The following is a 27,732-nucleotide window of genomic DNA, read 5'->3' as shown; positions in this document are numbered from 1 at the left end:
TAAATCAGTGGTTCTCAACTGTGTTTCTGGAGGCCTCTGCACTGCACTGCACATTTTGTATGTCTCTCATATCTGACAGACTCAGTTCTGTTCATGGAAATCTCTACTAATGAGCTGATGAATTGAATTGGGTGTGTTAAATAAACTTACTTACTTATTACCCATTATGCCTGTTTGGCAAGTAGGGCAGGAGCAAAGGATTTCCACTCTTGTCTGTTTTGGGCCAGTGACTTTATAGAGCCCTAGGTGTAACTTAGGCTCTTCAGTTCTCCCTCCACCATCCTGCGCCAGGTATTCTTGGGTCGGCCTCTTTTACGTTGGCCATCTGGTGTCCAGTGAAGGGAAGTTAGCATGATGCTTTTTTGCTCTTTACTTATTATATGTCCAATTAATGTCCATCGCCTTCTCATAATGATGGTTGTCGTATTTACACTGGCTAAATAGAAGTTGATTGGAGATGGTGTTGGGCCAGAATATTGTCTTTTTTTCACGTGGCTTTTAGTGTGGAAGGTCCACAGGTTGTGTAGATTGCTTTCAGTTGTTTGCCAGCACTCAGATCCGTATAGCAAGGTAGACAGGACATAGCTTTGGTACAGTCTCAGCTTGGTGTTGATGCTGTACTGGGCAGACTTCCAGACATTGTTTAGTCTCTATAAGGTGTTTAGGGCCTTACTGAGTTGGCTTGTGATGTTGTTACCTGCTCCTCCATCATGGCTAGGGTGGCCATTCGTGCCAGTTCCGCCGGACACGTCCCGAACATGTTTTCGGGTTCGTTCTCCAGAAGTCACATTGGTCGACCGCATACGTCATCAAGGTTTAATATTTCGGTTTAATTTAGAAAAGCAACCGTTACATTTCAAGGTAAGAATGAAACTACAATGATTGTATGATTGAAATATATTTTAATTTTCTAATGTTTTTTAACTGAAATGTGAGAACCTCGATGACGTATGCTGTCAAGCAACGCGACTTCCAGAGAACGCACCCAAAAACATGTTCGGGACCTGTCCGGGGGAACTGGCACGAATGGCTCTGTCTTCATCTGGTTGATTTTTTGCTGTGCAAAGTTGTTTAGACAACTGGTTTTCTCTTGCATATGTTGATGCAGGTGTAAGACCAAAACCACGTCATCAGTGATGTCCAGATCTTTCAGTTGGGAGAACAGAGTCCATCTAATGCACTTTGGTTGGTGTTCAGTGGTTCTCCTCATCACCCAATCCATGACCACGTTAAACAGCACTGCAGCCTTGTCTCACTCACTTGACAGCAAAATTCATGTGGCTGCTTCCAACTTGGCATGTTAAGTTGCTATAAAACCTCTTGATGAGAAGAACCATTTCATTTGAGATCCCATATGCTCGTAGTATTCGCCAAAGTCTGTCTCTGTGTATGCTGTTGAAGGCTTTTCTGTACACTATTCGATAATGTTGTGTAGTGTGAATATTTGGTCAATACAACCTCTACCTTTCCGGAATCCTGCTTGTTCCTTTCTAAGCTTAGCACCAATTGTACCTGATATTCTCTGTACAATGATTTCAGCAAGGATTTTACTAGGGATAGACAAAAGAGTGATGCCCCGCCAGTTGTTGCAATTGCTCAGGGCACATTTCTTTGGTATCTTCACAATGATGCATTTTGTCCAGTCATCAGATATCTCTCCCCCCCCCCCCCATAGGCTGTGAACGGTGGCTTCAGCACTTTAGCTGCCAGCCCTGGGTCTACCTTGAACAGCTCAGAATTTAGGCTGTCTTGTCCAGGTGCTTTCCCATTTTTTAGGGATTTGATGGCGACAATGATTTCTTCTTTCTCTGGTGGTTCCATGTTTATATCCAGGTCAGCGTCAGCTTTTTGTATGTCATCTTCTACTTTAGGTGGTGGTCTATTGAGGATTTCAGTGAAGTGCTCTGCCCATCGATTTTCTATTTCTGTTTTGGATGAAAGAAGTCATCCCTGTTTATTTGTAATTGGGGCATCGGTGTTGTTTGAGGATACTTTCCACAGATCTTATTGGTGATCCTCTACACAATCCCTTGCACACCTCGTCGGGCTGCATCTTTTGCTTTTTCCACAAGATCTTCCATGTTTGCCCTCTTGTCTGCTCTTATCTTCTTCTTTACAATTCGGTCTACTTCCCTGTATTCCGATTTGTACTTCTTTTGCAGCCTCTCAGACTTTGCTTCAAGTATTTTTAGGTCTCTCCGGTTTTCAATGGATTGCCAGGTGTCAGTTGTTATGTATGTCATGTTTAATATCACACAGCTATTAGTGGCAGGGGAGCCTCTGCATCAAAAGCATTTAAGAAACCGTGACTTATTTTTTATTCCTCAACGTCAATGCTTTAAACTCCACCCTAGTAGGTGGCAGTATATCCACCATAAAACATGAGAGAATGTTCTGTCATTCAGGTGGGTTCATAGAATAGAAGTTATCTTGGGTTTCAATGAAATATGACTTTGTGCAATTACTTTTCTGGTACTTTTTTATTATGTTTTTGACAATTTGATTTGCATTTTTGACCTATTTTTTCAACGTCAATTTTTGATGGCAATTTGACGTCTTTTTAACATCAAGGTGTCTGCTGGGCAGATTATAAAATAAAATAAATGCTTCTTTAAACAATCTTTGACTGAATGTTTATTTATTTTAAGGAACAAAAAATGCTTCTTCTATGGCATCGCTGTGAAGAACTTTTCATGCACCTTTATTTTTAGGAGTGTATATTGTTGGTTTATGTCTTAACAGAGAAAATACAGAACAATGTAACAGTGTACAGAACAGATTAAAGTTCTACCTTAGATTACAAACAGCTTTCAAACAAGACTAAAACTATAGATCAGGAATATATACACTTTTTATACTTAAAGATGTTTGGTTGATATTCTAATAAATGTAAAATCAGTAGCACTTTTAGCTTTTGCTATACATTCAGGTTATAGAGTATGCATACAGCTGTGAAGCAGGAGAGAGAGAGAGAGAGAGAGAGAGAGAGAGAGAGAGAGATCACAGAGGCTCTGTGGACATTATTCTGAAGAATAGTACAAGTAGTCATAGCTGTAATCTTCAGAGCTAGATTGATCCCAGAAGTCAAGATTATTAACCTTGCAAATGTCTGTTCTGGTAATACAAATAAGGATGATTATATACAGTATGTAAATGGTTAGAAAAAATAAGAAGCAGCATTTGTCTACGCGATAGGAAAAGGCCGCTGTACTGTCCGTGTCATTGTCGTCTTTATCCATTTTCTCCAGAAACTTCACAATCTTCTGGAGTGAAGCCAGTTCTGAAGTCAGACCACCAGACTTCACTTCAATCACATCAATATCTGTAAATGTAGACCATAACATTTCTGTGATTGCAACGCTGATTCATATGATGTTATGTTAGTCTTTGAACTTATAAAAATAACATTTACACAATTGGCACATTATTCATAGAAAACCCATTTATGTTAATAAATCCCTCTCTCTCTCTCTCTCTTACTGTCGTTTCTTTGGCCACTCTCTGTATCTTTGCCACCCCCGTGTGTTTCAGTGTCATTCGATGGATGAATCTTTTTGCGTCTGCATGGAATGATGCTGCCGTCTACAGACAGACGTGTTAACACGATGGAAATCAGCATACTCAGCACCAAACAGACCAAACAGAAACTAAAGTGATAGTCTTTAAAACAAAAAACAATAGAAGAAGAACATTTACTTATTACCTCGTCACCTCAATACTGTTATGTTAATTAGCTATATATGTAATAAATATATATGTGATAAATAGGTAGGTAGGTAAATCGATAAAGATAAATAGATATACTGTATTGATGTGTATATATACCATCTATCATTAATTGCTCACTTACGGAGGAGAGGGCTACAATTTCCACCATGAGGCAGATGATCATTGAGGATGAGAAGGAACATGGTGAAGCTCAGGACCAGCGTGACTTTAAAAGAGTTGCGTTCCCCTCCTTCAAATGGCAGAGCAAAGCTTACCAGGTCAGCACACATTATAAGTGCACTGGGCAAGATCAGAGTCACAAATGCACCGAAGGGGTTGATAGACAGGGTGACCTGTTGAATAAACACAAGCATAATTCAATGGCCCGTCGTCAATTATTCCTTATGTGTGCGTGCATGTGTGTGTGCGCGCGCGTGTGTGTGTGTGCGTGCGTGCGTGTGTGTAAGGAATAATTGACGACGGCCATTGAATTATATTTATTTATGTACTTATCATTGGCTATATCACTCTGTCTCCTCTCCAGTGTGCTGGTGTGTGGTGCGCGTTCTGGCGCAATATGGCTGCCGTCGCATCCAGGTGGATGCTGCACATTGGTGGAGGTTAAGAAGATTCCCCCGTTTCATAATAAAGCGATTTTTGTGCTGCAGAAAGCGCTATATAAATGTAACCAATTATTATTATTATTATTATTATTATTATTATTATTATTATTATTATTACATATTAACATCTTTACAGATGTACAGATTTGTATGTATTCCTATAAAAAATTCCATATAAATATTTAAATCGCTGGAATTGACATGTTTTGGGAAATTATTAAGCAATCTTTATGATATAAAAGATTTGTAAATGTTTTACGTTTTGTAGCTGTAAAAACATAATAGTGCTACCATTTAATGTTGCAAATATGTTTACAGTGTACGCATCAGCGTCTATTTAAACCTACAAAAAAGTATGTTCTGTGTTTTTGAAAGTTGCGTATTAATACTACATATTAACAGTGAGCCTGGACAACCAAAGCTCAAAACGTAATTCAGCCTGTGATAGAAAAATTATCAGAACACAACACATTGAAGTTTGCCGTGTACTGTACGAGCTACGAGGCTGCATGGGGCAGTTTTAATGGTGTGCTGATCAGTGTAGACTTTACTTTTGTATAAAATGACTAAACATTTTGTTTGGAAAAAAGCTATAAACTTTGTGCTTAAAATAAAAAATACAAAACTGTTTTGTTTTCCTGTCTAATGAAGGAATTGGGAGATATGATCACCAATGTTAATAATATGTCATGAAAGACTGATGTGCATACAAAAAAGTTCAACATGATCTTTCGTAGGATTAGAATTGAATAATTACCAAGAGATAACTGCGATCTGCTTGTAACTTATCCACAATCTTGGTCACGCTCAAAGTCTGCCACTCTCCTCGACTACCACCGACTAAAGACACATTATCAGCAATGTCCAGTTTCAGTGAACAAACTAGATAAACAAAAACAAGAGACAAGATCAGTTATTTCTCAGAGGCTTAACGAATGATTAACTTAAAAAATGACTTCAATTTGTAACACCCAAGTTCATTTAAATATTATAATATTTTTCAACTAAAGTGAAATTTTCAGTCGAATAAACTTCTTTTAGGTGTTACAAATGTAAGTAGTTTTTAGGTTGATCCAACTTTTTACAGTGCAGTGCAGGTGCGTAGCCATGAGGGGGCCTGGGTGGGCCTTGGCCCCCTCATTTACATGTCCGGCCCCCTCAGATTTCAAATCGCTTAAAATAAAATAAGAAAATGTTTATTTCTTAGTCTAATTGATAAATTGGTCAATCAAAATGCTGCGTGGTAAAATGCAGTTATTTTTAAACTTGATTGGATTAGCTCATGTCCCGCATTGTTGTGCGTAACTTACGCTGTCACCTTCCCATGTTTATTAATATTCGGTGACAATGTGCCATCTGCATCATATATATATAGTTAAGTTGCCCCCTCATTTTAGGATAGGACCCCCCAAAAATAAAATTCTGGCTACGCCCCTGGTGCAGTGTTGGTAAAAAAAAAACTTAAATATCATCTCTATAGAGAAGATAACAGAGAGGAGTACATATTTCATTAAATCGAACCCAGAAAATGTAAAACTAAAGCTAAGGAAAGCTCAATTAAAGGTGCAGTGTGTAATTTTCAGAAGGATCTTTTGACAGAAATGCAAAATAATATACAAAACTATATTATCAGGGGTGTATAAAGGCTTTCATAATGAACCGTTATGTGTTTTATTAACTTAGAATGAGACGCTTTTATCTACATACAGCGAGGGTCCCCTTACATGGAAGTCGCCATTTTGGGCCACCATGTTTCTACAGAATCCCTTAACAGACCAACTTTTTTACTAAGTTGTCTCCGACGATGACACGTTTGTCCGGTGATGGCTACAGTAGCTTCTCATGCGTTTTAAAAGCGAGGGATGAGCAGTGGACTGAGCCGTTGGTTGCAATTCACAACCTTACCACTAGATGCCGCTAAAATGTACACACTGCACCTTTAAAGGGATAGTTTACACAAAAATGAAAATTCTGAATTTTTTGAATAATGTTTATATGATAAAGCAGCTCTGGGGCTCCATTGACTTCCATAGGAAAAATAATATCATGGAACTGAATGGTGCCCCGGTTCTGTTTGGTTACATTCTTTAAATAATCTTCCTCTGTGTTCAGCAGAACGAAGTCACATGAACAGGTTTGAGTAAATGATTGACTAAAATTGAATCTTACATCTTTGACTCCATCCATTGATGGCCACAGGACACTCCCCAAACACATATGGATAGTTGAATAAGTTGATTTCGCAGCTCACTGCCGTGAATAAGATAATCGCATGTTCCACAACACCGTCTCTCCTCACCTGCACATCATTAGTGTATGGCTCCATAGTTGTGTCTAATCTGAACGCAGACAGGGACAGAGGATATATCATCTCAACTGAGTAATCAGATTTATATACAGGGCATGCATGGGCAAACCTGAAACTAAATGTGACAAAAATGCTTCAAATATTAGAAGAATAGCTTTATAAATTAATATAGACTTGTTAATTAAGGAGGCCTTAGAAACAGGCGCAGAGCAAGAAAGCAGAGGAAATTCGAGTGTAGTAGGTTTACCTATAGAGGACACAAAAGAACTTAGCGGACAAGCAGATAGTGTTGTGGATACACAAATGCCAGTGCTAGATGGGCCATTTTATGATGACGGACAAACACAGACTACTGAACTGCAGCAAGAGGGTCAGCATGGGTTTTATGCCACACCACCCAAGTCTCAACCTGTCAATGCAGAGGCCAGGCAGTACCCTACCATTTCGCAATTCACAGATGTACACTTTACACCCTCAGTCCATCATGAGACGTACACTAAGTTACCTCAAGATGTGTATCACTCACGTTCTGCAGCGTTTCCATGTAATGAGCAAAGGATCGGAGACAGGGGAGTGACATTCGACTATTCTCCAATTCAGTCAGCTACACCCTCACAAGCTGGGCCGTATCAAGGTAATCCTCATACAAATAACCAAATGTCTGATGTCGTCAAGTTTATTGCACGACGTGAATTAGTGTCCATGGGCCTAACACAGTTTAATGATTTTCCAGAGACATTCAGAGCATGGAGGGCATCCTTCATAAATGCCACTAAAGAACTTAATCTCTCACCTAGCAAGGAGATGGACTTGCTAGTAAAATGGCTGGGGCGTGAGTCAGCGGAGCATGCAAAAAGGATCAGAGCTGTACACATTAACCATCCACTACATGGGATCAGTCTGATTTGGGACAGACTTTATGAAACATATGGCTCGCCAGAAATGGTAGAGAGCGCTCTATTTGGGAAACTGGAGAGCTTTCCAAAAATATCAAACAGAGACAATCACAGATTGCGCGAACTGGTAGATCTGCTCATGGAGATCCAAGCAGCTAAGCAGGATGGCGATTTGATGGGTCTTTCCTATCTAGACACATCGCGGGGAGTGAATCCGATAATACAAAAACTACCGTTCAGCTTACAAGAAAAGTGGCTCACAGTGGGATCTAAGTAAAAAGAGGACTACAGAGTTTTCTTTCCACCATTCAAGTTCCTAGTAGACTTTGTGTGCCAGCAATCTAAAATACGCAACAATCCAAGTTTCTTTCTCACAGCTGTACAGGAAGAATCGCACAAACCAAACAGACAGTCAAACAAAACGGTTTTCCCCAGAACCGTTGCCACACACTAGACCCAGGTCTCTCCTGAAAGTTTGTTAGCTGCCAGTGAATTCAAAAATAAAGTTAACCCAGCAAAACACTGCTTTCTACACAATAAGCCTCACCCTCTGTCCAGATGTAGAGGATTTAGGATGAAACCTATGGAGGAGAGAAAGTCATTGCTTAAACAACAAGGCATATGCTTTAAATGTTGCAGCTCCACGGCACACATGGCAAAGAATTGTGATCAGGTTATTAAGTGTTCAGAATGTGGCAGCATTACCCACATGGCAGCACTCCATCCAGGTCCAGCACCATGGACCAGAGAGCCACGATCCCCTAAATCAGAAGTGAGTGAGGACGTACCTGTGGAATTCGAGGTTTCCTCAGCTTGTACAGAGGTATGCGGGGACGGTCATCTTCCACGTTCATGCTCCAAGGTTTGTCTTGTGAAAGTATTTCCTGAAAGCCACCGTGAGAAAGCAGTCAAAATGTATGTGATATTAGACGATCAAAGTAACAGATCGCTCGCAAGATCAGAATTCTTTTATCTGTTCGGCATTACAGAGTGTAACGTAGCCTATACTCTCAAAACATGTGCAGGCACAGTCGAAACAGAAGGCAGACAAGCAAGTGGAATCCTTTGATGGAAGCTTATTCTTACCCCTACCAGTGCTTCTTGAGTGTAAGGAAATTCCAGACAACCGTTCTGAAATCCCCACTCCAGAAGTGGTTAGTAACCACAGGCACCTAAAACATCTCGCAAGGTACATTCCAGAGCCAGATCATCACGTTCCCATTTTTCTCCTGTTAGGCAGAGATATGATCAGAGTCCACAAAGCCCATAAGCAAGTGAACGGCCCACCAAACGCTCCCTTTGCGCAAAATTTGGACTTAGGATGGGTTACCACTGGAGACATGTGCCTCGGGAAAGTTCATAAGCCTACCTTCATCCAAACTTACCACACCAACATTATGGAAAATGGTCAATAACACTGTAAAGAATAGATTACAAAGTGTGTCACTCACCAAGCCCCTTATCAAGGAGGAAACTCAAGGACCAACAGCTTGGGATGTATTTCAAAGGACAAGAGACGATGAGAAAACCACTCTGTCAATTGAGGACAGACAGTTTCTGCAGATCATGGACAGAGAAGTCTATAAAGACGAGGAAAATTCATGGGTTGCGCCACTTCCTTTCATACTGCCGAGGCAGTATATTCCAAACAATCGTCTACAAGCTGTGGAACGCTTCTATTCACTTCTATGATCTTTCAAAAGGAAGCCCGAGTTGAAAAAGGACTTTGTAGCCTTTATTGGAAAGGTTATTTCAAAATGACCATGCAGAAATCGCTCCTTCAGTTAGTCCCAATGAACAGTGTTTGTATTTACCTTCTTTTGGCATATACCATCCAAAAAAGCCATCCCAGATCCGAGTGGTCTTCGACTCGAGTGCTCAATGCAAAGGTGCATCACTGAACAAGGTTCTCTTGACGGGTCACGACCTCAACAACAGTCTCCTTGGAGTCCTCATGCGTTTTCGCAGAGAGCCTGTTGCCCTCACAGTAGATGTACAACAAATGTTCCACTGCTTTAAAGTTTGGCCTGCAGACAGGAACCACCTTAGATTCCTCTGGTTTCGAGAAAATAACCCTGAGAATGAGGTTACAGAATACCGTATGAAGGTACACGTATTTGGGAACAGTCCCTCTCCGGCAGTGGCCATCTACTGTCTGCGTCGAGCAGCTTAAGAAGGAGAAAAGGAATTCGGTCAAGACGCTCTGCAGTTCGTGGAGCAAGACTTGTATATGGATGACAGATTAATTTCCTTACCGTCCTCAGAGATGGCAATTGACCTTCTAAAAAGGACACAGGACATGTTGGCCGGGTCTAATTTGAAGTTGCATAAACTAGCTTCAAACAGCAAGGAGGTTATGAGAGCTTTTCCATCCGAGGATTATGCAAACTCATTGAAAGAACTGGATTTAGCTGTCAGCTCACTTCCTATGCAACGAAGTCTTGGCCTGCTTTGGTATTTGGACACAGACTGCTTCAACTTCCACGTCCAACAGGATAGAAGGCCTTATACTAGGCGCGGACTACTGTCTGTAATAAACAGTTTGTACGATCCACTAGGATTTGTGGCCCCTATCACAGCAAAGTACTGCTGACAGAGCTAACTGAGAATGTTGCTGAGTGGGATGCACCCTTACCTGCAAACAAACAAAAGGTGTGGGAAGAATGGAGAGATTCTTTGCAAGAACTGCAACATGTACAGTATTGTTCAAAATAATAGCAGTACAATGTGACTAACCAGAATAATCAAGGTTTTTAGTATATTTTTTTATTGCTACGTGGCAAACAAGTTACCAGTAGGTTCAGTAGATTCTCAGAAAACAAATGAGACCCAGCAGTCATGATATGCACGCTCTTAAGGCTGTGCAATTGGGCAATTAGTTGAATTAGTTGAAAGGGGTGTGTTCAAAAAAATAGCAGTGTGGCATTCAATCACCGAGTCATCAATTTTGTGAAGAAACTGGTGTGAATCAGGTGGCCCCTATTTAAGGATGAAGCAAACACTTGTTGAACATGCATTTGAAAGCTGAGGAAAATGGGTCGTTCAAGACATTGTTCAGAAGAACAGCGTACTTTGATTAAAAAGTTGATTGGAGAGGGGAAAACCTATAAAGAGGTGCAAAAAATGATAGGCTGTTCAGCTAAAATGATCTCCAATGCCTTAAAATGGAGAGCAAAACCAGAGAGACGTGGAAGAAAACGGAAGACAACCATCAAAATGGATAGAAGAATAACCAGAATGGCAAAGGCTCAGCCAATGATCACCTCCAGGATGATCAAAGACAGTCTGGAGTTACCTGTAAGTACTGTGACAGTTAGAAGACGTCTGTGTGAAGCTAATCTATTTTCAAGAATCCCCCGCAAAGTCCCTCTGTTAAAAAAAAGGCATGTGCAGAAGAGGTTACAATTTGCCAAAAAACAGATCAACTGGCCTAAAGAGAAATGGAGGAACATTTTGTGGACTGATGAGAGTAAAATTGTTCTTTTTGGGTCCAAGGGCCACAGGCAGTTTGTGAGACGACACCCAAACTCTGAATTCAAGCCACAGTACACAGTGAAGACAGTGAAGCATGGAGGTGCAAGCATCATGATATGGGCATGTTTCTCCTACTATGGTGTTGGGCCTATTTATCGCATACCAGGGATCATGGATCAGTTTGCATATGTTAAAATACTTGAAGAGGTCATGTTGCCCTATGCTGAAGAGGACATGCCCTTGAAATGGTTGTTTCAACAAGACAATGACCCAAAACACACTAGTAAACGGCAAAGTCTTGGTTCCAAACCAACAAAAGTAATGTTATGGAGTGGCCAGCCCAACCTCCAGACCTTAATAGAATTGAGAACTTGTGTGGGGTGATATCAAAAATGCTGTTTCTGAAGCAAAACCAAGAAATGTAAATGAATTGTGGAATGTTGTTAAAGAATCATGGAGTGGAATAACAGCTGAGAGGTGCCATAAGTTGGTTGACTCCATGCCACACAGATGTCAAGCAGTTTTAAAAAACTGTGGTCATACAACTAAATATTAGTTTAGTGATTCACAGGATTGCTAAATCCCAGAAAAAAAATGTTTGTACAAAATAGTTTTGAGTTTGTACAGTCAAAGGTAGACACTGCTATTTTTTTGAACACACCCCTTTCAACTAATTGCCCAATTGCACAGCCTTAAGAGCGTGCATATCATGAATGCTGGGTCTTGTTTGTTTTCTGAGAATCTACTGAACCTACTGGTAACTTGTTTGCCATGTAGCAATAAAAAATATACTAAAAACCTTGATTATTCTGGTTAGTCACATTGTACTGCTATTATTTTGAACAATACTGTACAAGTCCCAAGAAGCTACGGGCCCACATCATTGTCAGGAGCTAAGTTCAAGGAGCTCTGTGTGTTTTCTGATGCTTCCGAGCAGGTAATTGCTGCAGTTGCTTACCTCAAAATAGTTGACTCAGATGGTAACTGTCATATGGGGTTCATCACAGGCAAATCAAGGCTAGGGCCACAACCAGAGCTCACTATACCTCATCTGGAACTCTGCACGGCTGTCTTAGCTGTGAACATAATGGAAACATCACTGCAGAGATTGCTGTCAAATTTGATGAGATTACCTTCTTTACGGATAGTCAAGTTGTCCTTGGATATATCCATAATGAGAAACGTAGATTTCATGTCTACGTAAGCAACCGTGTACAAAGAATCCGAAACAGCAGCAATCCAGAACAATGGCATTATGTGAGCTCAGAGAATAATCCAGCGGATGTTGCAACACGACCAATAGCTCCAGCCGTTTACTCAGAGCTGTTGGAAAGCTGATTCATATTGCTCGCTCTTACAAGCAGGACCAAGAAGCCACCCCTCAAGTATGCAAAGGATGGCACTGTTGCAAACTGCCTCTTGATGCTGACACAATACTCCAGAGCACTGAAGTTGTCATACGAGCAGTGCAACAGGAAACTTATGCTGATGAGTTGCAGTGCCTCAAACAAACGAACCACTTCCCAAAACTAGCACACTTCGAAATCTAGATCCCTTCATTGATCCAAGTGGATTGTTGAGGGTTGGAGGTTGTCTGGACAAAGCAGATCTAGGTTCTGAAGAAAAAAGACCCCTCATCATACCCGGCAAGAATCATGTAGCATTACTTCTGACACGACCCTTTCATGAGCAGACGCATCATCAGGGTCGCCACTTCACTGAAGGGGCGATAAGATCTGCTGGCTACTGGATAATTGGAGGCAAAAGACGTGTGAACAATCTCGTCCATTCCTGTGTTATGTGCCGCAGACTCAGGAGGGTCTGCGAGACTCAAAAGGTGGCAGATTTGCCCATTGACAGGCTTAGCACAGAGGCTCCCTTTACACATGTGGGATTAGATGTGTTTGGCCCCTGGTCTGTATCTGCTTGTAGGACAAGAGGTGGCCACGCTGAAAGCAAAAGATGGGCACTCCTTTTCACATGTCTAAGCATCAAAGCGATTCATATAGAAGTGATTGAGTCCCTGGATTCCTCCAGTTTCATTAATGCTTTGAGGAGGTTTCTGGCAATCCGGGGTCCAGTGAAACAGATTCGCTCCGATAGAGGCACCAATTTCATCGGAGCTTGTAAAGACTTGCAAATCCCTTCCAATGTTGACGAAAAGGCGGTGAAGCAATTCCTGTCAGATCACGGCTGTATGTGGACGGTTAATCCTCCGCATTCATCGCACATGGGGGGTGCATGGGAGAGGATGATCGGCATTGCTCGTAGGATCTCGGATTCTATGCTTCTGCAGATGACATCCTCTAAACTTGGTACTCTCCACCTTCATGGCAGAAGTCACTGCCATTATAAACAATAGACCACTGATACCTGTGTCAACTGATCCAACAGATCCTTTCATCCTAACACCTGCCACCTTACTTACTCAAAAGACTGATGCTAGCTCTGCTCCAACGGGGGACTTTGGAAAGCCTGATCTGTACAAGCAACAGTGGCGCACGGTGCAAGGTCTTGCAAATACCTTCTGGAACAGATGGCGTAAACAGTACCTTTCTACCCTACAGCATAGACGAAAATGGCACCATCAGCAACCCAACATTTCCAAAGGATGCATAGTTCTGCTGAAGGACTCTTAGTCTAAACGGAACAATTGGGCCCTGGGTATCATAACGGAAACTGACTCCAGCCAAGATGGGCGAGTACGGAAAGTGCAAGTAAAAATCATTGGAAAAGACGGACCCAAACTATTTCTGAGACCTATTAATGAGAGTACTCTTACTTCATGAAGATTCTGGATAGACTATTCAGGTTTAAACTTAATTAAGAAGGTTTGGAATTCCCTGAATCCCAGACGGGGAGTGTGCTGTTCTCTATGAACATTTTTTTGCATTGTTAGTTGAAATGTTATAGTAGAGTGACCCCTTCTGTTCAAATTGGGGTATTGCATGTTATTTTTTAAGTCCTTATATGATGACATCACAAATGTGAGCCAAGTTTTCAGCAGCAGCAGGGAAGAGCATGCGGTCATGGCTACTGCTCCTCGATTTAAGTTGATTTAAAGGCACTTTCGGTATGTAGATATTGCTACATTATAGTTCCTATGCATATTTACTGTGAATTGTTACATTTTATATGGCAGATGTTAAATTATTTTCTCTTTGTTTTTGTGAATTGTAATAGATGTATTGCATCTATTTTCTGAAGTAGTTGATACTAACTATAAGGAATGTGAAGAGCCTTTGTTGTGTTTATGTAAACATAATATTGATTCTGTATACTTAGAATTCTTTATTTTGTACTTTTACAGTTTTATTCCATGGACAACAGTAAATCTTGAAAACCATTCTTGCCTTTGTTGTCTTTGGAGGGCGTTATCTGACTGCATATTCAAGCAAGGCGTTTGAAATAAAGGGCAGAACACCGTCTTAGAATGATAAGCTTCTGTCTTCATAGTATCTGAATAGTTTTGAGCTTTAAAAGTTTTTGCATTCCATTTTAACTTTGTAGATCATATAAAAAACTAAGAGGTACACAACTTTAAAAAAAACATCACATGATGTAAATAAGTTGTCACAGTTATTCTTAATAATATGCCTCAAAATCAGATATGGACTGGCAGTGTGAACAAGGTCCTAATATGTGGGAAAACAAATTTTTGACAAACATGTCAAATAGAAACTTATAATTCCAAGCCAGTGGAATCCTCTCTTCTGTCACTCCTCTTATAATGAACAGATGGAAACACGTTTACATTGAGTTGAACTCACGCATTGTCCAGAACGATCTTGGGAGTCCAGATTTTATCAACAGGTAACACAACAGTTGGAAATCTATATTTATCATGCAGCCATCCAAGATCAGAATCTTTCCATTGCTATGGGGAGAAAGGAAATATGATTAACCTAACAAATCTTTAGTCAAAACTACTGAATTCTTCTATTACAGGTTTTGTTTCGATTGCTAAACGACAGTGGGCACAACTGGAGTCACATGTGCAAAACTCTAACTACAGTCTGCACAGCTCTAGTTCGTTTTTCATTGCTTGAACACAGTTTTCAAAACTCTACACACTTATCCCATGACTTTAACACAACCTGCACAACACTGTGGATTTACAGCACTTTGTAAATCCACACATTCAAAACAGAAAAGATTTCAGCATTGTGCCTTTCAAACACTGCTGATTGCAATTTCATATAAATATAAATTCCAATTTCATATATATTTCATAATATTACCTTTATATATATATATAGGTAGAGCTCAGAAAGACTAATTTTGGAAATGGAACAAGGAAGACGGGTTCGTGGAGGGAGAAGGGTGGCATGTAGTGGCCTGATGCTAGAGAGAAGCAGGATTAGCCCCTCAATTATTTGTTTGAATTACAGTATGTACTTTTAGTTTCTCACTTTTTTCTCATTACTGTAATTCTGTAAATTACTCCAGACTACTGAAGCAAACTGCTAATTTTCATTTACCTTAAAGAATTATGATGTTCTAAAAAATGTAATAAATCATGTGATAAATCAATATATAGATAAATCATTCTTTGAAGAAAACATTACTTTGTATGAAGTCACTGAAATTGTTAAAACAGTAAAGATAAAAAGTTTATATTTTGTTTATTGGTGTATGGAATCCATACACATCCATAAAGTGTTAACGGCCAAAACTGCATGAAATCCATTTTTTCCAATCCGTTTCAGGCTAGATGGTGGTTTGAAATCTGTTTCAAATCGCATTTCTGGAAATCCAATTCAGTCTGACCGCTCTAATCCCATTTGTGTAGGTTTTTGGTTACTGTACGTCATGCCGTCATGTCACGTAAACGCAATTAATATTTTGGTTACATCATGGCTCTTCACATGTTATAAATGTGATTGGATTCCAATCGGACATGCCTCAAAATCAGACATGGACTGACAGCGCGAACAAGGTCTTAAAGGCGGAGTCCATGATGTTTGAAAGCCAATGTTGATATTTGAAATCACCTAAACAAACACGCCCCTACCCCAATAGAATCTGGACCTTCTGTTGATAGACCCGCCCCACACATACGCAACCCGGCATTTGATTTGATTTGATTGGCTATAAGTGTGTTTTGGTAGTCGGCCCGTCTCCTTTTCCAACGCGTTTTTCAAACATCGTGGACTCCGCCTTTAAGTCTTTCATCAAGTTCATCACATTCAGTCTTTTCTGTTGCAGCTTTATGGAGCTGACAGTAACTTCTGAGAACTCTTGAGAGGCTTCATGATCCCCCATAGCTTTAAAAAAAAAACTCTGTAACTAAAGAGCTCTGGGTTGAGAAAGATTGTGTGATTTGTTCCTGACTCTGTCAATCAAACACAGATTCGGCAAAACATGGCACCTTTTGAAACGTGTCGAAGCTTCATTTAACCATAGTCACGTGATGTGGGTACTTCGAATCACACTTGACTTCCGAGTAGTGTTTCTATACACTTCAGGATCTCCACACAAGAGGTATTTCTCAATGTCAAGGAAGGATCCTCGGAAGCCAGAATTTAGAGGATGCTACATCGTCGACATCCGTCAAAGGACTGTTCCAATGTTGAGGATCCTAGGAATTTTAACCAAGGACTGAGTCCTTCGTTTGAAAAATAAAGGAAAGGATGCATATGTGTATCCTAGTGCTCTTTGCTTTCTGAAATCACCCACAATCCTATGCGCACAGCGCTGAAAGCACACCTTTTTACTGACGTAATGACGCAATGACATGCACTTGCTAACCTGTTTCATTTACGTGTTCTCTGAATGCTAAAGAGGAGCCTCGCCTAGCCTCTAATGGAAGTGACTTGTAGGACCAGTCCGGCCAAGGAAGTATCCTTGACGTTGAAAAACACCTACAGTCAGTTTCGCATCAGCCATACCTAGATTTTTCTGCCTGCTTTTCGACCATGACTTTTTGTAATAAAAATTATATGTTGACAGTGGCACCATGATTTTTTTTTTCTAACATCAAGGGAGACATTTCAGTAAAGTGACATTCAACTTTTAAACACTAGTGTTCTTCTCACATAATAATGCCATCTGAACTCAATATTAAATATTTGTTGTAAACAATACAATATAATATTAATTCAAACAATTTAACAAGTGTCAGTGGGTAACAAAGCCAAACACTAGTGGTGGGCGATACTGCAAAATTTGGTATTGATCCGATACCAAATACATATAGGGTCAGTATTGCCGATTCCGATACCAATCCGATACTTTTTACTTAAAAAATACTTTTGTGTAGGGGAGAGCAGTATGTCATTATTTCTGAGGTGAATGAATGATAAATTCTTTAGGCTTTTTTTATTAACGTACTGAATCCACAAAATTATTAGTTATTAGGAACTGTAGAATTAATTTGTTACAACCTTTTTTAAAAAAAAATAAAGAATAACAAAATTCTCTCCATTTTTTACACATATCAAGTTACACTATTATTATTTAGAGCTCCATACAACGCTTCTCTTTCTCTCGGCCATCCTGATCTCTTGCTCAGTTCGCTGCTCCTCGGCGCGTTGTTTCAGTGAGTCACGTGACGACACAACAACGAATCACAGCAAAGCAGAAGGAGGGGGAGGAGTACCAAAGTGGGCCAGGATGTGAAAGAAGCGTTTGCTCAGAATTGTAGAGGTAGAAGACACGAGCAAAGTGTAATGAACGTAGAGGAGGGATATTTAAATTGAAGTATCGATTCAATTACAACTGTATCGATCTGATACCAATACCAGTGTTGGCATCGATACTATCGATATTTAGATCGATCCGCCCACCCCTACCAAAAACACTTTTGTATTTGTATTCAGTTAAATGCCTCTACTCACCATATTTATCTTGATACGGCTGTTCATATGCATTTCCTTTGTGTCCTAGAAATGATGAGATAAATAAGAGAAGTTTTTGTCTATATATACATATACAGTATATTTACAGTATTAAACAATAGTAATAGACAATAGTACTTACAAAAGACAGTGTCTCATATTGTATTGAAGTGATGTTTACTATGATGGTACAGTTATCACCCTGTGGTGCGCTCAGAAGTTCCTTTTTGACCAAAATATTGGCCAGACATCTTTGATCACAGTCTGTGACATTTCCACTAGCCACCACTATAAGACCAGATAATCATATTACACACAAACAAACACATACACTGATCCAGAGGCCAAAAATAATATCATTAGTTTTTACATTTAACATAATTATTGTAATTATATTAATGATATCAATAATGTAGACATGATATTACAAGGGTGTTAAACATTATAAATACAGACTTTTTAATTATTTTCTAATTAAAAATTAAATATCAGATTAAAAATCCCATCTGAATGTCACAAATGTGCCCACATACATTTTCTTATTCATTTTATTTCATGAACAATCTTACATCTGAAATCCATATCAGGGTTTTATTTACAGTTTTTTCGATTGCTAAACGCCAGTGGGCACAACTGGAGTCACATGTGCAAAACTCTTAACTACAGTCTGCACTGCAGCAGTTCATGTGGATCAAACTCTAGTTTGTTTTCATTGGTTAAACACAGTTTGCAAAACTTTACAAACTTATCCCATGACTTTAAACACAACCTGCACAACACTGTGGATTTACAGCACTTTGTTCAAATGCTAACACACTGCTGTCAAAACTGTGAACCACACATTCAAAACAGAATTGATTTCAACATTGTGCCTTTCAAACACTGCTGATTGCAATTTCATATAAATATAGGATGCAGAAGAAGGAAAACCAACTGACTTTGTTTCCAAACTTATCCCTGAACTGCTAGGTAAGCAGCACTTTCCGCATCCAGTGAAAGTTGATCGTGCGCATCGTTCTTTGCAGCCCAAACCAGCGGCGGGCGGTAAGTCGCGCACCATCATTAGTTTTTGTCCAGCAGCTCCTGTTTTGAACAATTGGGGGAGATGCGTGCCAAGTTCGGGGGGCGCGGAATTGAGGGAGGGGGGGGGGGGCGGTTATGGGTCTGTATTGATGTTATTGATGTTTTTGTTTGGCTCAGATGCATTTGTTTTATTTACTTGTATTCAGTATTGCAACGGCATTTGTACTTGTTCGCTTTTTTTTCAAAATGACTCAAATACAAGGTAATATAGACGTAGGAGGCAGAGATTTGCAGCTAATTTCATGGAACGTGAAAGGGCTTGGCAGTCTAGTCAAAAGGGGGAAAGTTTTTAAACACTTGAAATCTCTCTCTGCAGATATAATCTTTTTACAAGAGACCCATATCAAAGCAACTATGCAACATAGGTTGAAATGTAATTGGGTATCTCAGATATATCAATCGCCATTTACCTCACATGCCCGTGGTGTGGCAATATTGTTTCGGAAAAATATCCCATTCCAGGTAACCTCTGTCCTCAATGACCCTCTTGGTAGATACTTATTGGTCTCTGGCACGATAAACTCATTCTCATTAACCCTGCTTAATATATATGGGCCGAACACGGATGAGCCAAATTTTTTCAGAAAGGTTTTCGATCTGCTCCCAGACAATAGTGACTCAAACATTATAATAGCCAGGGGTTTTAATTGCTATCTGGATCCTTTCCTAGATAGATCATCAACACGACCAGCACCTGAAATTGCATCTGTAAAGCTTCTAAACAACCTTTTGAAAACTAGAAATCTGGTAGATATTTGGAGGATTCAGCATCCTACAAATAAAGAATACTCGTTCTACTCACATGTGCATAAATCCTACAGTAGGATTGATTATTTTTTGGCTAGCTCCAACCTTATCCCTCAAATTGCCGATTCCAAATACCATAATATTTTGATTTCTGACCACAGCCCCTTAACAATATCATTAAATATTTCCCTCCCAAAACGGACTTATTCTTGGCGTTTTAACCCAAACCTTCTAAGCGATGACAACTTTGTCAAGAATATAACCTCTAAATTGAAAGACTTCCTAGAATAGAATGATAACGGTGAAGTGTCTGACGAGACCCTATGGGAAACATTAAAAGTCGTTTTGCGTGGTGACATAATCTCCTATACCTCAGCCATTAAAAAAGAAAGGGAGAGGAGACTGCTTGAAATTAACAACGCTCTTCCTATTTTGGAAAAAACTTACCAAAATTCTAAATCACCGGATCATTACAAAGAGATATTGAAGCTTAAATATGAATATAATGACATTATGAGTGGCCAAGTTAAGAATCTACTTTTGAAATTGAAGCAAAAACACTTTGAGCTCTGGGATAAACCAGGTAAACTGTTAGCACAACAGCTTAAAAGTGCCCAGGCTTCAAGAGCAATTCGTAGTATTAAGTCTAAAACAGGCATTCTCCTAACCAATCCTTCTGACAAAAACCGTCGTTTTAGTGAATTCTATTCTGAGCTTTATTCCTCCAAACACAAGGTTTCACAATCCAATTTGAATGATTTCTTTGACTCCATATCATTGCCCAAATTGAGCGATGACGCTGCTTAGTGTCTTGATTCAGATTTTACAATGCAGGAAGTCATCAACGCCATAAAGTCATTTCCATCAGGCAAAGCTGCTGGACCTGATGGTTACAGCGCAGAATTCTATAAGAGATTTTGCGATACTCTTGCGCAACTTATGCTCAGGATGATATATAATTCTAAAAACAATAGGAAGCTGCCAAGAACCCTTTATGAAGCAAATATCTCTTTAATTTTAAAAAAGGGCAGAGACGAGACTGATCCTGCAAATTTCAGGCCAATTGCACTTCAAAATTTTGATCGCAAAGTACCTGGCTACCAGATTGAACAAATATCTGGCTTCTATTATCCACCCTGACCAGACAGGGTTTATTCCTGGCAGACTCTCCTTTTCTAATGCCAGACGGCTGCTCAATACTATTTACTCTGATTTTAGTGGCACTAATGGAGCTTCTATTTTGTCCCTTGATGCACACAAAGCTTTTGATCAGGTCGAGTGGCCTTATATGTTTGAGTCACTACGCAGGTTTGGATTTGGGGAAACCTTTATCTCTTGGGTGAAATTGATATATGCAAAACCGTGCTGTTCTGTTCTGACGAATGGCGATCGATCAGCTCCTTTCTTTCTGCAACGTTCAGTTCAGCAAGGATGTCCATTGTCTCCGGCGCTTTTTGCTATTGCACTGGAGCCCCTTGCTGTAACAATAAGAGAGCATCCACAAGTGGAGGGGCTTCAGGTTGGAGGTGTGGAAACACTTATCAGTCTGTATGCTGATGACGTAATACTGTATTTGCACAATGCTGAAAAATCAGTTCCCCCTCTTCTTGAGCTGATCAAGTCTTTTGGTAAAATATCGGGGTACATGATCAATTGGTCAAAAAGTGAGTTTGTGCCTCTTTCAAATATTTATTCACCAGGGTTTCTACAAAGTATCCCATTTAAAATAGTTAATGATCATTTCACCTATCTTGGCTTAACCATACCTAAGGATCCAAAACTGATATTTAAATTAAATTTTGCAGAATTTATTTCAAAATTAAAGCAAAATATTGAACGTTGGAAAATTCTTCCTTTATCAATGATCGGACGTATAAACTCAATTAAAATGATCTCCCTTCCAAAATTTTTATACTTATGTCAAAATCTCCCAATCTACCTCACCGCAGCCTTTTTCAAGGACTTGGACTCAATTGTCCTGTCCTATATTTGGAATGGCAAATTAGCCAGAATTTCCAAGGTATACTTGCAGAAGTCTAGATCAGAGGGAGGGTTGGGCCTTCCTGTATTTAAACATTATTACTGGGCTGCCAATGTTAGGGCATTAATGTTCTGGCAACAAGGATCCTTGGATAGTCAGACGCCTGCAACCCCTTGTGGCTCAAGATGGAGGCCAACTCTGTGAATAGCTCTTCATTGTCAGCCATGTTATTCTCCAAGTTCAAAAATTCACAGCCCTATAAGAATTTATGCTTTGTGGTAAAACAGTCAGTAAGAATTTTAAACCAGGTTAGGTGTTTTCTAAAACTACCAAATACATCAGTACAAACACCTATATGCTTTAACCATGGTTTTCTACCTCCATGGCATGACATAGCATATCATGATTGGAGAAGGAAGGGCTTGACCTCACTTAACAACCTGTACATTGACAGCAAATTTGCATCATTCGATCAACTGAAGGAAAAATATAATCTTTCTAATTCTCATTTCTTTCGGTATTTACAGGTTAGGCATTATACTCAATCAGAAATTGCAGATTTTCAAAACCTACCCATGGAGCATGACATTTATGATATTTGTAAGAGCCCTCCTTTCTCCAAGCATCTCATATCAAAAATTGTATGTCTATTTGATGACTGTATAACTGCGCACACTTTAAGAACTAGGGATGTTTGGGAAGAAGAGCTAGGCGTGGAACTACCTGAATCTATTTGGGACACCTGCTTGTCTAATATCCATTCCTGCTCTATAAACAGCAGACATCAACTAATTCAATTTAAGATTGTCCACCGTTTGTAGTATTCCAAAGTCAGACTACATAGAATATTTCCATCAGTTTCCCCAGTGTGTGACAGATGTAATATGTCAGAGGGAACACTTTCTCATGCTTTTTGGTTTTGCTCTTCACTGACAAACTTTTGGTTTAAAATATTTGACTGGTATTCTAAAGCATATCAGAGGCCCCTTCAGCCTGAACCCGGACTTGCTATTTTCGGCTGTTCACAAGCAACAAGGGCGATTTTCAACTTCAATGCGGCAACCATTGGAACTAGGATTGATAGTTGCCAAGAGACTGATAAGGTATGGATAGTTTATATGCTATCCATAATCCAAATGGAAAGACTTTGCATTACTCAAATGGACACGTTCTTGGGATCCGTTTCTAACTCATTTTGAAAAAACAAACTGTAGCAACTAATTGTGTTCTTCTATCAATAACTTTTCCTTCTATTGCTGTACTAAATGTGACTGTAATAACTGGCAATAACTGCATCTGAGCCCTGTTTTGTTTTGTTTGTTTGTTTTTTGTTAAAATTGAAAATGTAATAAATAAAATATTTAAAAAAAAGAAGTAAAACTTTAGATAAGTCCTGTTATTTAACTGTTTTTTTTTTCAGAAATCTGGTTTTTTGGTTGTGCTGTCCAATTAATATCAATTCAAGTGCAGTTGGTTTGTTTTGATTTAAACCTTCATAACTTAAAAAATACAGCTAAGTAGCACCATAAAACAAAAAAATAACATGATAACATAATAATAAACATGTTTTGACAAAAATGTTATCTCGTTTTCATATTCATATGTTCATCACCACAACACATTTCACATTTCATAGTAACAATAAATACAAATAGTAATAAGTATAGGTTAGAAAAATAATTTACCAGTCAAAGATGCCATTAGGAGGATCAAAGTTGAGATAGCATGTTTAAGACCCATTTCAGCTCCTATGAATTCAAGCAAGAAACCCAAAAGAACGGTTGCATGTATTACTATAATATCCTCATAAACTCTACTTAAACTTTAAACAATGTAAATCTAATTAACATTACCTTAATTAGCAGGCGTGTTCCAAATCTTCCACATACGGCCTTTATATGGTTTGAGGAGAACAGAGAAACCCTCTGGCTTATTTAAAGGGTAACAGCTCTTTAAATACCATGCTAAAGGTATTATGCAAGTCAAACAATACAAAGCCAGCTCATAACCATCTATGTACATTCAATTTGATCCCATATTTTGTGTAAGTTTGTCTTGTAATAAGACCTCATTCATGTTATTGTTATGAATGTCTAAACATTTCCCAACAGACAATTCATTACTTTGAGGTCTTTCAGCTACCCTACAGTCCAATAGAGAGCCATTTGTTTACAAAAGACTTTATAAAAATAAACACTGCATATTAGCAAACACTAGATCGTTTTGATTTTACTCATGTTTGAAAACACAGAGATGAACAAAAGCAACACATTTATGAAAGAATGACCATGGCTTGTCCTTAATGTGCAATGCAATTTTACCCTATATTGTTTGCAAATCGGTCTGGCATTAACTTAAACATAATACTTTAAACATAATACTTCTTCAATATGATGACCTGTTGGGGAAAAGCAAAACCCACAGTTTTAAATGAACTATTTAATATATGAAGTTTCGTTGCAAAACGAGATAGCGGGGTTTTTTTTTTCTTCAGAAATCTCGTTTCTTAGGCCTGGGGCCTGTTGCACAAAAGTAGAATTAAGATATCCAGGATAAATGAGCTCAATGAAGCCAAAAACAAGTGCGTCCAGGCTTAATTGTTTGCACAAAGACCAAGCCAGGATGCGCAGACCTGGATTCATCAAGCCAGGATAAACCAATCCTGTAAAGTGCACGCTCACGGCTCACTCAAATAGACCCTGCCACCGATCACAGATTTACTGATTCACCATGGCAACTAGAGCGGCGTTCTTTTCCCCGTCAGAGGCACAAATCCATACGAGGAGGTAAAAGACATAATTAAGAAGAAAGGCAACACCGTCACAGTGATGAAGCAAAGAGAAAAAGCGTGGCAAAGTATTGCAGACCGCCTGAATGCGTAAGTAGTGCACAATTACACACTCACCGCTCCGCTGAAACATCACAATTACAATTAAAATATTTAATTCACATCTCCAAAAACGCAACTGTACTCTGATTATATAAGTTAATTTTTTTTAAATGGACTGCAAATATGAGTGAAATTGTGTAAAGTAACTCTATCACACTGGATAAGGCTTCAATAAATTATTATGAAAGCCTTACATTATTACTACCCTCATTATGTACTCGGCTTCTTATGTTATCCACCGTTTTTTTTTCTTTTTTCTTTTTTTCTGCTTTTATTAATGTAAAGCTGCTTTGAAACAATGAAACAATTGTGAAAAGCACTTTATAAATAAAATTGAATTGAATAAATAGATGAGCTATTAATAATAATCACTTTAATTTATAAAGCGCATTTCAAAGGACCCAAGGTCACTTGCTCATTGCACTGCAAAAAAACGACTTTCTTCGTGTTTTTGTCTTGTATCAAAAAAATCTTAAATTAAGATGTATTCAAAGTTTTCTTCAAATATACTTTTTCATAAACACTTAATATTCTATTATTCCATTGGCTGACTTTTTGCTTATTTTCCTAGGTCATTTTGCTCATCAAGAAAATGCATCTTGATTTATGAATTTTTTTATATTTTTACTGAAAACAAGGCAAAAATACAAAGTAAGTAATTTTTTGCAGTGTGACTCCATTGAATGTTCTTGTGTGATAAAGAAAGTCTCTCTTTTTTTGTGTGGTGTGTGTGATGACCGGGCCAAAACTGACATGGTCAAAATCAAATACAAGAACATTCTGCAGAATGGTAAGGGCCCTGACTAATACTTAATAATGCACAAGCATAGATTGTACCCAGAAGGTGCCTGCTTACACAATGTCTGTACTGTTTTAACAGTGAAAAAGAATACCTAGAGACAAGGCACGGGTGGTGGGTCACCAAAAGCTGACCTCACCCCAGCAGAGGCCAGCTTTGGAGCTAAATAAAGGCAGGCCTGTTGGAGGAAAGGAGACAAGCATAGGTCCCTCCCAAGATGCCACCCGCTTCATACAAGGTATGTTCTTCCATCTCTACATGGGACACAATCACATTCATATTGAATCTATTTGGACTGTCTGACTTTGGTTTGCTTGCCTTGCAGTGTCTGGCAGCACTGTGTTACTGTTAAAGCCACCAGCACGAGCACCAGACGATGCTGATCCAGTGAGTGCTCCATCAAAGGCATACTGTAGGCCTGGCATGTCTTGTTTACTAGCTTCGATATGAATCCGATTAAATGTGATAGGGTCAAGGCCAGAAGGTAAAAGGTATCATGTCAAACTTGTGAAAGTACTATTCAGTCTACAATGGTGAGGAGTCATAATTTGGAGCCATCACAAAATCTTATTTATTTTACAGGACCCAGTGTCATTGGTGGACTGGACTGCACACACATAAGGATAAAAGCCCCCTCAGGTGCCCATGAGGCAGATTTTGTAAATATGAAATATTTTCACAGCATTAATGTTCAGGTGAACATAACTTTTTGATCTTTTCCATTGAACACTGGCAAAATGGTCTGGCTCAGTCCATTACTCCAGAATCTTTGGGACCTCTGAAATCTATCAGCTCCTATCACAAGGTGAGCCACACAACCCATATTAATAACCACTTTTTACATAATGGTTGTGTCAAGAATATCACTGTGTTTATGAGGTATTAATGATGAGATTTTGTGTTGACAGGTGAATTCTCTGGTGTGTTGCTGGCAGACAGGGGGTATGGCTGCCAGCCTTTTTCCTGACACCTTTCACAGACCCCCAGGAAGCACAGCAGGCCTACAACTATGCCCATGCCCGGACCAGGGCTAGAGTTGAAATGACCTTTGGCCTCCTGAAGGCACGCTCTCACTGCCTTCACAAATTAAGTGTCAGCCCTGTGAGGGCATGTGACATTACAGTGGCTTATGGTGTCCTCCACAATGTGGCCTGCCTGAGGAAGGAGAGGGCCATGGACTGGGACAATCCGGAAATCTTCCCTGATGACAACAGTGGTCGGCTGCTGAGGGACCAATATGTGTTGAATTATTTTAGTTAGTATGTGTGCTTTCAAATTTTTTATTTATTTATTGATTTGGTCTCTCTTGATGTTTGTGCTGTATACTGTGTGTATACTGTTTGTAATACAAGCTTGCAGGGAAGCTACTGCATCCATTAATTGTCTTGTTTTCAGTTGTCTGAAATTGTCTGTTCAGTTAATGTGTATGGATTTGTCCTGCATTTATTTCAGTGTGCAGACATGCAGGGTGTGTTATATACAGACCTTTGAATGTATATTTATCCTTTGGTTGTATAATAGTGCTTTGATTCTGTGCTTTCCATCTTGTAGAGTCACTGTGTGACCTCAGTTTCAAAAGGAGCTGATGGTTTACCTGCTTTGTTTTGTCCTTATTCAATAAAGAAACATAATGTTACACTTTGTGCTTTTATATTTATATGGAATGTGTATTTTATACGACAGGGTATAAGGGCCACACTGAGGAAAGGAGAAAGTCATGCATTTGAGGCTGGTTCTTTCTGTGGAAAGATTCATATTGTTTTTACAGTCCTGATACTTATAACAATCTTTTGGCACCTCAGCATCAAATTAAGTATGTCCTTGTTTCTGAAACCATACTGAAGTACAATTCCACGAAATGCCCCACAACTGTTATTGTAACAACTGTCCTCCTCTAAAACAAGAAGTTACAATATTACGACTTCATTCTCTGTCTGTTTTTTTTCCTCTGTGGCCCTAATGTTCTATAATTTTATATATAGCCTTATAGTCTATTGGAAACTGTAAATTTATGTAATGATAGTGTCACAAGGTGACGATCTTTTTGGGCGGAACCAAAAGTCGGGAAACTTTGGTTCCGCCCGGATGTTTTCGCCCAGACCGGGAAGAGGAAACACCGGACATCCGGTAGCGTCGTGAGGGCTGTAATCAGCCAAACCAAGCGCAGCTGTGGGCGGTTAAGAGAACGCCGGTTGATTGGAGGACTACAGCACACAGAGGAGTATTTAAGAGCAGTGAAAATCACAGTTGGGTGCGTAGTGTGTGAGTTGAGGTGCGGAGCTGTGCTTGTCCGTGACACATTGGCAGTTGGTTGTACTTTCTCTCTCTCTCGTCGTTCTCAGTGGATGTTACAGTAAGAGAAAACCCTGTGGGTAGAAGAAAAC

The 27,732-nt window shown here is 39.4% G+C and overlaps 1 protein-coding gene and 3 long non-coding RNA genes across 5 annotated transcripts in view; 3 read left to right on the top strand and 1 right to left on the bottom strand.

Annotated features, from left to right (window-relative positions):
- Window positions 1-26,984, top strand: part of LOC141350953 (uncharacterized) — a 271,024-nt gene extending 244,040 nt beyond the window's left edge. Inside the window, exon 4 of the long non-coding RNA XR_012359062.1 lies at window positions 26,257-26,984. This is a non-coding gene — a long non-coding RNA (uncharacterized lncRNA). The remainder of the gene's footprint in view (window positions 1-26,256) is intronic.
- LOC129427241 (5-hydroxytryptamine receptor 3A) lies at window positions 2,428-24,022 on the bottom strand. Of its 2 annotated transcripts, XM_055183604.2 has the most exons (10): window positions 23,513-24,022; window positions 23,345-23,407; window positions 17,991-18,136; window positions 17,849-17,893; window positions 14,780-14,886; window positions 6,501-6,670; window positions 5,089-5,213; window positions 3,851-4,061; window positions 3,481-3,660; window positions 2,428-3,322 (listed from the first exon to the last, which is right to left on the bottom strand). In XM_055183604.2, the coding sequence occupies exons 2-10, from the start codon at window positions 23,397-23,399 to the stop codon at window positions 3,021-3,023; spliced, it is 1,341 nt and encodes a 446-aa protein (XP_055039579.2). In that variant the 5' UTR covers window positions 23,400-23,407; window positions 23,513-24,022; the 3' UTR covers window positions 2,428-3,020. The 2 variants fall into 2 exon arrangements, with proteins under 2 accessions (XP_055039579.2, XP_073712905.1); XM_073856804.1 differs by lacking the exon at window positions 23,513-24,022 and having other exon boundaries at window positions 23,345-23,501.
- On the top strand, window positions 14,019-16,966 carry LOC129427321 (uncharacterized). Its single transcript, XR_008638594.2, has 2 exons — window positions 14,019-14,082; window positions 14,320-16,966. It is a non-coding gene; the product is annotated as an uncharacterized lncRNA (long non-coding RNA).
- Window positions 24,369-25,833, top strand: LOC141350954 (uncharacterized). Its single transcript, XR_012359063.1, has 3 exons — window positions 24,369-25,339; window positions 25,430-25,586; window positions 25,674-25,833. It is a non-coding gene; the product is annotated as an uncharacterized lncRNA (long non-coding RNA).
- Window positions 26,985-27,732: the final 748 nt, after the last annotated feature.

The sequence above is a fragment of the Misgurnus anguillicaudatus genome, chromosome 19 (genome assembly GCF_027580225.2).
Source record: "Misgurnus anguillicaudatus chromosome 19, ASM2758022v2, whole genome shotgun sequence".
Lineage (NCBI taxonomy): Eukaryota > Metazoa > Chordata > Actinopteri > Cypriniformes > Cobitidae > Misgurnus > Misgurnus anguillicaudatus.
The sequence above is the reverse complement of the archived record's forward strand: the minus strand, read 5'-3'. Positions and strand labels throughout refer to the sequence as shown.